The sequence below is a fragment of the Nematolebias whitei genome, chromosome 19 (assembly GCF_014905685.2).
Source record: "Nematolebias whitei isolate Nwh7 chromosome 19, NemWhi1, whole genome shotgun sequence".
Lineage (NCBI taxonomy): Eukaryota > Metazoa > Chordata > Actinopteri > Cyprinodontiformes > Rivulidae > Nematolebias > Nematolebias whitei.
This window is the reverse complement of record NC_056516.1, coordinates 7,887,885-7,897,367: the sequence shown is the minus strand read 5'-3', so window position 1 is coordinate 7,897,367 and position 9,483 is coordinate 7,887,885. Positions and strand designations below refer to the sequence as shown.

The following is a 9,483-nucleotide window of genomic DNA, read 5'->3' as shown; positions in this document are numbered from 1 at the left end:
GTCTCCTGTCTTTTTGTCCATGTCTCTGTCTCCAGACCATATGACATAGCTGGTCTCACCACTGTCTTGTAAACTTTTCCTTTGACCTTTGCTGACACCCTTTTATCACAAATCACTCCTGAAACTTTTCTCCATCCACTCCATCCTGTCTGGACTCTCTTCTTCACCTCTTTACCACACTCCCCATTTTCCTGGACAGTGGACCCCAAGTACTTGAAGTCTGCACCTTTGTGACCTCTGCTCCTTGTAGCCTCACTGTTCCACCTCCTCCCTCTCATTCACACACATGTACTCTGTCTTACTACAGTTGACTTTCATTCCTCTTCCTTCAAGTGCATACCTCCACCTCTCCAAGTTCTCTTCCACCTGTTCTCTGTTCTCACCACAGATCACAATGTCATCTGCAAACATCATAGTCCACAGGGATTCCTGTCTGACCTCATCTGTTAGTCGATCCATCACCAGAGCAAACAAGAAGGGGCTCAGAGCTGATCCTTGATGCACTCCCACCTCCACCTTGAAGCTATCTGTCACTCCTACAGCACATCTCACCACTGTCCTGCTGTCCTCATACATGTCCTGTACGAGTCTAACATGTCCTGCTGTTTACAACCTTTAATTGTTCATTTCAACTTTTGTTCTGATTCAGCATTTTTTTTAGCTTATTTCTGCCCCTTTCAGCTGTTTTCTGTAAAATTTATTGTTTTTGTTCTTGTTTTCAACTTTTTCTGCTAAGTTCAACCTTTTTATGCTCTGGTCATCTTCTTTCAGCAAAATTCAGCTTTTTTTTTTACAGTTACATTTACTTTATAAGTATTTTTCTGATACATTTTGACCTTTTTCAACATTTTTTAAATTGATTATTTTTGCTAATTTTGCATTTTTTTTGTGATTCTTATAAATAATTTAAACTATATGCTTTTTCAGCCTCTTTCTGCTAATGTCAGCATTTTAATTTTAGGCTTTTTTAGCTACATTTTTTTTAAATTTCAGCTTTTTCTGCTCATTTTTACGTTTCTTTTTTGCTAACTTCCCTTTTTCATAATCTGTTCAGCATCTTTCTGCCTATTTCAGCTTATTCTGCTAATTTCAGCTCTAGTCAGCTTTTTCGACACATTTCTGCTCATATTTTCCTGCATTCAGCAAATGTCAGCTGTTCAAATTGTATTAACTGTTTAGTCATGAAAACTTTTCAGCCTGGTTTAAACTTCTTCAGAAGCTTTCAGTAAAAAACATAAGTATTCACAGTGCATGCAGTTGTTCTAGTTATTATTAGTATTTTTTTTATTATTATTTTACATTTAGTTACATAGAATGTGCTCTTGCTGAATTCTCCATTGTCTCAGATCTGTCTCCTCTCTGTAATAGGTATGGTCGGCGTTTGGTCTTGCTCTGGTCCATAGCTCTTCAGACTGTCTTCGGAGTCGCTGTAGCTTTTGCACCCAACTTCCCAGTTTATGTGATTCTTCGCTTTGCAGTTGGGACCACCATATCCGGAGTCATTATCAACGCTTTTGTTCTCGGTAAAACACAAAACAAACACTCGTGGAGAGAAATTGATACAAAATGTAGATAAGTAACTTTGGCAGACATGATCACAATTTTCTAAACTGTGTGTGGAGTGTGGGGAGCCGTTCTATGAATTAATTTTATTCTGTCCTTTGACTCTACCAGTCTTTTCTCAGACAGTGCTCTGTGTGTAACTGGAGTTCTGCAGGAGGCAGCCATGTTGAATTTCAAGTCTGGAATCTCAGATTGGAGTTTGAGTTTTAACTTTAATTATTTTATTTATTTGAACTCATTGTAAGTGAAAGCATTAAGGTCCTTTGCTTTACTGATCTATTCTCAACTGGGTCCATCTAAAAATGAGGCTCCTCTGACCTCTGGGTTCTTCAGTTACACTTCAGCCTTGTCTGGTTTGGATTGTTGAAGCATAATGAAGAAAAGATGTTCATAAAACTCAAAACTCTGACCCGTCCATCAAAACTGTAAAAAACATTAGTGTTGTTTCTTCCACAACCACATTTTCCTCCACCTCAGACCTCCACCCAACACCTTCAGCCAAACAAAATACCCACAATTCCTCCTGTTCTCTCGTCTCCTCGTCCCTACTTTTCTCCACCAGGTACTGAGTGGACCTGCACCAAGAGGCGCATGCTGGCTGGCATCATCACAGACTACACCTTTGGCCTGGGTTACATGCTGCTTGCAGGAGTGGCGTGCCTCATACGAGACTGGAGAAAGCTGCAACTAGCTATATCAGCTCCAGGCTTCCTGCTTATCTTCTACATATGGTGGGAAGGTCAAGCTGCATCGAAACATTAGATCCACTGTGCATTCATCTATTCATGAATGTCCTGCTTGTTGCACTCATTTCCTCCTCTGCCCTTATATCCACCACTCCCCTGCTTCTGTCCACCTCTTTGCTGTCTGTCTCCTGTCAGGGTGCTCCCCCAGTCTGCCAGGTGGTTAATAGCCAACGACAGGCGGAAGGAGGCCATCGCACTCCTGAAAAAAGCAGCACTTGTGAACGGACGGGTTTTACCTCCTGCTGTCCAGGTGTGGGTCTTTAGGTTTCGTTGTGTGTCTGCAGATTTCATGAAACGTTATAAAACCAACAAGCCTGTTTGCTTCAGCGTCCAAGGAAGTGATTCACATTCCTGTTTATTGCTGACGTACAAATCAAAAAGAAATAAACGATTGGTTACTGTACGCTTAAAAAATAAAGTTACATGAAGCAGTGGTTCAGATCCTTTAAAGTGAGATTCTGCAGAAAGATAATATTTCTTTAAACAGGCTCGATTTGGAGAAGTACATATGAGTTCTGATCCGACTGGTAAGCTAAAGGCTAATCCCAGCAAGACCAACAGGATTGAGCTGTTTTAAAACAACTCTGCCGTGTCTGTGAACGCTACATTTAAAACCTTCACATCATCGTTAGTTTAAACTAACACAGTTGTTGACACAGATTTCTGTGATTATTTTAGAGCTCAAATAGCGGCAGCAGCTAGCTGTAGCACTTCTGGTGGAGCCCGGGCACTTTCACTGGAATAAGCACCTTGTGAAGGACATTCAGCTCTTCCCACACCAGTGTAGCCATTTTGTGTAGGCTGTGTCGGCCATTTTGAACCAGGTTGATTCAAAAAGTTGTTGAGCTGTAGATGGCAGCCATTACTCTAACGATTTCACTAAAGTCTGTTCAGCTGAACATAAGATATTTTGCTAACAGAACAGGATTAACTCAATGGTTTTGAGTAAAAATGTTGACCAGCTCTCAACATTTGTTTTGGGAACAATGCTGAGCTACTACCACACCAAACTTTAGCTCAATTTTTGTAAAATTGGCTGATTTGATGCATTTTTGTGTTTGGTAGGGTCAGTGGTTTGTGGCGGCCATCTTGAATTAGTTTGAGTCAGTAAGTTGTAGATGTTTATCTATTGATTAAACCTACTTCATCAGGTTTTTGTTGACCTGGCCAGATGTAAATAAATAGAAGGAAACCCCTCAGCAGTAATCCACTGTCAGTGCTCTTTGTGGTCGTAGTGGTCTTGTAGGGCCACGATTGCATTCCTTTGTCCACTTCAGAAGGTTCAGCACTCTCTTTCTCAGTTGGGTTTTTCCTTTGTTTGAGTTATTGATGAACATCCATCCACTCCTCTTAGGATATTCAAAGTTACTAAAATAACAAACTGTGACCAAATGGAGATTCCACAAATGAAATCCACTGCAGACACATGGCCATGAAACTGCTCGTCTCTCTGCCAGTCATGGACCATAACTTCTGCGTCTAAAAAATGGAGCACCTCAGTTTAAATCGCACTTTCAGTATAGTTTAGGTGAGTTTCTGCCAGCTCAGCATCTATGACAATGATAACTAAGGATATTTGTGTGTTTTTTAATAGATCTCAGTAATATGAAAACAAAACTCCACAAGGTTTTGATTTGTTTGTGTTCATTTTCATGTCAGGATGAAAAGTGGGACATTTTAGGTGGGGCGAAGCAGCGCCACTCTCCAGTGGATCTTGTACGAAGGCCTCAGATGAGAAAACGGGCCATCATCTTGTTCTACATCTGGTACGTCCTGTTTCTGGTGTGACAGATTTGATAAACTAAATTTCCTTCCTTCAAAAAATACAATTCAACAACTCCAGCTGGTCCAGAACGACACTGCAAGAATACCAAAGTTCATGCTCAATAGGCATAAAATCCAACAATGTTCAGTCAGGTCATCTGGACAGTTTCTCTTTTGTGTGCTGAGATGTTTCTCCCTCCATCCAGAAGGCTTCATCAGCCTGAGGAAACACCAAACAAAACTGCTTCTCACCCAACAGCTTACTCCAAAGTGGAAAAAAATCCATGATGCTAAGATGGTCTCTGGGACACGCCCTCGCCTCCAGTGTCTGCCCTCTCCCTCGTCGACAGTCATGTCAAACTGGTTCAAAACACCAAAGTCCATGCTCAATAATCCAGGTATAAAATCCAACAATGTTCAGGCGAAACATCTCAGCACACAAAAAAAAGAAAGAACCCGTCTAGATGACTTGACCGAACATTGTTGGACACTGCCAGAATCTTAACAAAGTCCCAAAACTTTCAGGAAATAACTCTGGTTCTTCATTCACTCCACTGGTCACCAGTTTCTTACAGAGTACATTATAAAGTACTCCTTGTCCATGCTTAACGGACCATCTTATACAGTGTGAGCCGCTGAGACCTCTCAGATCAGAACCAGGACAAGTTGTTCCACAAACCAGAACCAAATGTGACAAAGCTGCTTTTAGTTTTCATGCCTCTCACATGTGGAACAAACTGCCCGAGGAGCTCAGACTTCAGTCTGATCTGATCTAAATTAAATACAACTTAAATTATTACATTTAATTAACTTTTTCTTCTGTAAAGAACCTTGAGTTGCCTCCTCGTATGAAATGTGCCATACAATTTTGCCTTGCCTTCTCCTTTCATTGTTGTCTCCGGTTTCCAATCCCAGGTTTGTGAATGTGCTGGTGTATTATGGCCTCTCCCTGGGTGTATCCAGGTTAGGGACAGACCTGTACCTGACCCAGTTTGTGTTTGGGTTGGTTGAGATCCCAGCTCGCACTCTGGTCCTCCTCGTCCTGCCGTTCAGCCGCAGACTCAGCCAAAGTGGCTTCCTGGCAGTTGGCGGTCTTGCCTGTCTGCTCATGCTCTCCATCCCTGCTGGTAGGACGGCGGCAGAAAGAAACGTTTTTGAAAACTGTGCACTCTTCACCTCCGAGCTGCTTCTTCTCAAATGTCTCTGTTTATAGATCATCCTAATATCCTGACTGGGCTCGCCATGGTCGGCAAGTTTGGTATAACGGGTTCTTTCGCTGTCATCTACGTATACACTGCTGAGTTATTCCCAACTGTGGTAAGGTAAGACTTACAGGTGTTTGGAATTCATCTAAACTTTCCTCATATACACATTCTTGAGACTTTTGTTGCCGTTGTACCTTTAGGCAAACGGGGATAGGCGTGTGCGGCATGTTTGCGAGGTTGGGTGGTGTGTTAGCCCCCATAATCAACATGCTAGATAACCACAGCCCTGCTACACCCCTCATCATCTTCGGTACCTCTCCACTCCTGGGGGCTGTCTTTGCCCTGGCTCTGCCTGAAACTGCCGACAGACCTCTGCCAGACACGCTGGACGATGCAGAGACCTGGGATGACAGGTACTTGGGGAAACCCCCCCCACAATAAGTACACTCTGAGATAAAGTGAAACTATTTGTTCATAGCAAGCTTTAAGGACAGATCAATTTGAACCTGGTGAAGGGTAAAAACTAGGACTAGTCTACACTGCTCTGGTTATTTTAAAGAGCAGAGATTTTTCTGCTGCATTTGCCCCTCCCGTTCACAAACACATTTTAGTGGGATTAAAAAACTTTTACTTTCATTTTTGAAGTAGAACAACTGAAAAGACGAGGCTTTTAGAACTAAAATGGCACGATCAAAACCAAATGGAGCTTTTTGTGTTCTCAACAAAAACATCTTTATTTCCACTCATTTCCAGAACTAAAACTAAAATGAACAAATAAGTAGAAAGAGAAAATTCAAAGCACAAACAAGTTGTATTTACCCATCAAAGTTAAATCAGCTCCTCTGGACGGTTTCTTTTATTGAAACGTTTTGTCTTTCATCCAAAAGACTTCATCAGTCAGAGGAGCCACAACAAACTCAGCCTTATAAATGGCACCTTTACATAGTGGGTCAACCAGTTTGATGGTGCTCAGATGGTTTCTGGAGTCCACCTGCTCCACCACCTACTCATCTGAGGCAGCCATGGCCAAAGTGGTTGAAAACATCCTGATTCAGAGATTTCAGGAGAGGGTGGACTCCAGAAACCATCTGAGCACCATAAACTGACTCAGATAAGGTGCCGTTTATAAGACGGAGTTGTTGCAGCTCCTTAGACTGATGAAGTCTTCTGGATGAAAGATGAAATGTTTCAACTGTCCAGAGGACCTGGCTTAACTTTGTTAGTTGTATTTATGTTTCTAGACTATTGAATAAGGCCGTGGCTGTTTGGAAAAGGGAGTTGTAGTTGGCTTCAGTGAACCCGTCATGTTCCAGATGGATCAGGACAAACCGTCCAGCAGCTATGATTCTTCTGTGGACTGTAATAAATCAGACTTTTGTGCGGCATTCACCAGTTAATCCGGCAAAGATGAAGGTTGTCAGACTCCTGCCACCTGCTGAGAGGAAATTAAAATTTAACATTCCTCGTTCTTGATCTTTGCCACATTTGCTTCACATTTTGTCTCCTGCAGCTTGGTTCCCACCAAGACAAACCCTGAGCTGTGTGAAGACTTCAGCCCGTCAGCAAGCGGCACAGAGAAGCAGGAGCAAGCAGGACTGAAGGGTGTAAAAGGATGAGCGCTCTCGATCCGTCCCAGAACACAACCGCATCTTTAAAAACTAAATACGGACTCAACGCAGCATCTTCTGTGCAACTCCATGTCAGGACGCCATTATGAACAAGGTGTTCATGCTCTGCAGCACAAAGACCACATTCAGTGTTTCAACAAGAAGCTCACTGTTTTAACAGGTTAACAAAACTGTTGTACAGCTTTTTATATCCTTCAGTTTCTATCTTTAACACAGCTTTACAGAAAAACATACAGACTGCATATTTGTCTATAGATGACCAGAGCTGCCTCCGTCTCTAATGCAGCTCTCAGCCCTGCAGCTTGTTTTGTAAAGTAAGAAGTCCACACAGCCCCTTTCAGGTCTAAACTTTTATCAATGGAAACAAGAGAACAAAGATCTGGTCTTCACCTGCTCCTTACCTTTTTGTAGGAGCCCATTTATGTCGTTCCTTCTAAAAAGCTGATTCAGTTTTATGCTTTAACACTCCTCATACTGATGAGCAGCAGCATCTCCAAGTTCATTTCTGACGACTTTGCTCTTTGATTAAGTGTTAAAGTCTGCGTGAAAGCTTCAGATGAGAAAACTGAAAACATTTTGCTCTTTAGCTCAGGGGTGCCCACACTTTTTCATCATGGAGCTTCTTTTAAAATGACCAAGTCAAAGTGATCTACCTGCTATAATGCCCTGTTTACACAGAACGACCTGTGAAAATTAGTTTTTTCAATGTTTATTTGAGATAATAAACAAAAAATGAGCAGGTTTACACAAAAACGCTAGTTTCCATATCAGTCGGGTTGCCAGATAAAAAAAAAAAATCATGAACTACAGTACTGTCACTTTTAAAATCGTAGTATTTTGACCTCAACTGTCACATGTGCTGAGTGAATATATTCTAAAAGAGTTGTGTTGTGTTTGTTGAACATGTGCACAGAAAAGAAGGGGGTAAATAATTTTATTTAAACATTCTAAATGTGTCTGGCAACCCTCATTGCACATGCAGTCTCTGCATGACAGTTAGTCCAAACTGGTGAAGACACCAACGTCTCTTTGGAGTCTGGATTTTATTAGTTTTGCTCCTACATGTTGAAAAAGGGTGAGCAGCACAAAAACACTCTGCTCTCTGACATTTATTATAACTGTTGTTAGAGCAGGAAAACTTTGGACTGCAGCCGCCTGGAGTGTGCATGTGCAACTTCCAACTTGGAGCATTTCACACCTCTGTGGGGGGGTTCCCCTGAAAACCTCCCCTCAGACCTGGATTCAGAAACCTTCAGTTTCAGAGAGAACGAGGCTGTTATCTGTAAATGGCCAAACATTTCACGTGGTGTAAACAGGGCTCAGACTGGCTGCCCTGTCTGTCAGTCAAGTGACAGATTTCATAGATGGATGGCTGATGTTTATTTTTTTTAATGCCATACCATCTACCCAAAATACCTTTGAGATCGACAGGTAGATTGCAATTGGGCACCCCTGGTTTAGAGGGATAAAAGCTTATTAATGTGCATTTAATATGTAGCTCTAGATTAAAAATTACAATTTTATAACAATGTGCTGTTTGACAGAGGTTGTATTGAAATAATCCTCCTGCTGCCCTTGGGTCACAATGAACCCAGAGGTGTTTGTTGTAAAGGTGATGTTTCAGGGATCATTTTGACCTAAGGGCAGCAAGAGGATTAATCTGAAATCTTAAAATCTGCTTTATGAAGCAGGTTCAAGGGTTTCCTGAGGAAATCTGGTTCAACTAATCCCGTGGACATCCGACTCAGTGTGAACCAGACTCAGCAAGTCAGCCCAGGATTTTCTGACTTGTTAGCACATTCATTAACGAGTGTTCATCGGTCATGAATCAGTAAAGAATGGGGGGGGGGGGGGGGGGGGGGGGGGGCAGTTTGTGAAAGTAGATTATTTGAAATAAGTTAGCAATACAGATTAGAAGGGAACCAGCGTTACAAAAATCCTGGTTGGGACCTTATTTTAATTTCCTGATAAATTAAACTTTATAATGAAAAGAATTTAAACAAATTTTTCCACTGTAAAATCTTATAAATCAGATTTTTTTTTTTACCATTTAATAAAAACTTTAAGTGCATCATGTCTGAAACTAAAGTAGGTTTCCTGTAATTTTTTTTTTCGTCATGGTTTACATGTAATCCGCTTCATTATCTCCAAACCCTCCTGCTTCCCTTGGGTCAACGAGACGCCTGAGGCCTCATTTTTGCAGCAGGAGGGTCTCTAGCAAAGATTAGTTTGCATGCATTAGTTATTTTTTTTATGCCTAATGTAGCGATTGTATGACTCTGTCGACTAACAGGTTTTTGTTTATTGAAAATATGGAAGTGCATGAAACAAGGTTTTTAATTTTAGCATTGCTTGTAGATATTTGCTTTCCTTTACTAAAATATACTTCGATATGAAACAACCTCAGATTCAGGAGGAGCAGTGTGGTTTTTGTCCTGGTCGTGGAACACTGGACCAGCAGGGTCCTAGAGGGTGCGTGGGAGTTTGCCCAACCGGTCTACATGTGCTTTGTGGACTTGGAGAAGGCGTTCAACCGCAGCCCTCAGGGAACCCTGTGGGGGGTACTCCGGGAGTACT

The 9,483-nt window shown here is 41.7% G+C and overlaps 1 protein-coding gene across 1 annotated transcript in view; it reads left to right on the top strand.

The window, feature by feature from the left end:
• Nucleotides 1-6,894, top strand: part of si:dkey-166k12.1 (solute carrier family 22 member 13) — a 14,709-nt gene extending 7,815 nt beyond the window's left edge. Inside the window, exons 3-10 of the mRNA XM_037693610.1 lie at nt 1,369-1,523; nt 2,126-2,294; nt 2,445-2,559; nt 3,969-4,075; nt 4,989-5,200; nt 5,287-5,395; nt 5,479-5,691; nt 6,789-6,894. Coding sequence (XP_037549538.1) covers nt 1,369-1,523; nt 2,126-2,294; nt 2,445-2,559; nt 3,969-4,075; nt 4,989-5,200; nt 5,287-5,395; nt 5,479-5,691; nt 6,789-6,894 — 1,186 coding nt within the window. The remainder of the gene's footprint in view (nt 1-1,368; nt 1,524-2,125; nt 2,295-2,444; nt 2,560-3,968; nt 4,076-4,988; nt 5,201-5,286; nt 5,396-5,478; nt 5,692-6,788) is intronic.
• Nucleotides 6,895-9,483: the final 2,589 nt, after the last annotated feature.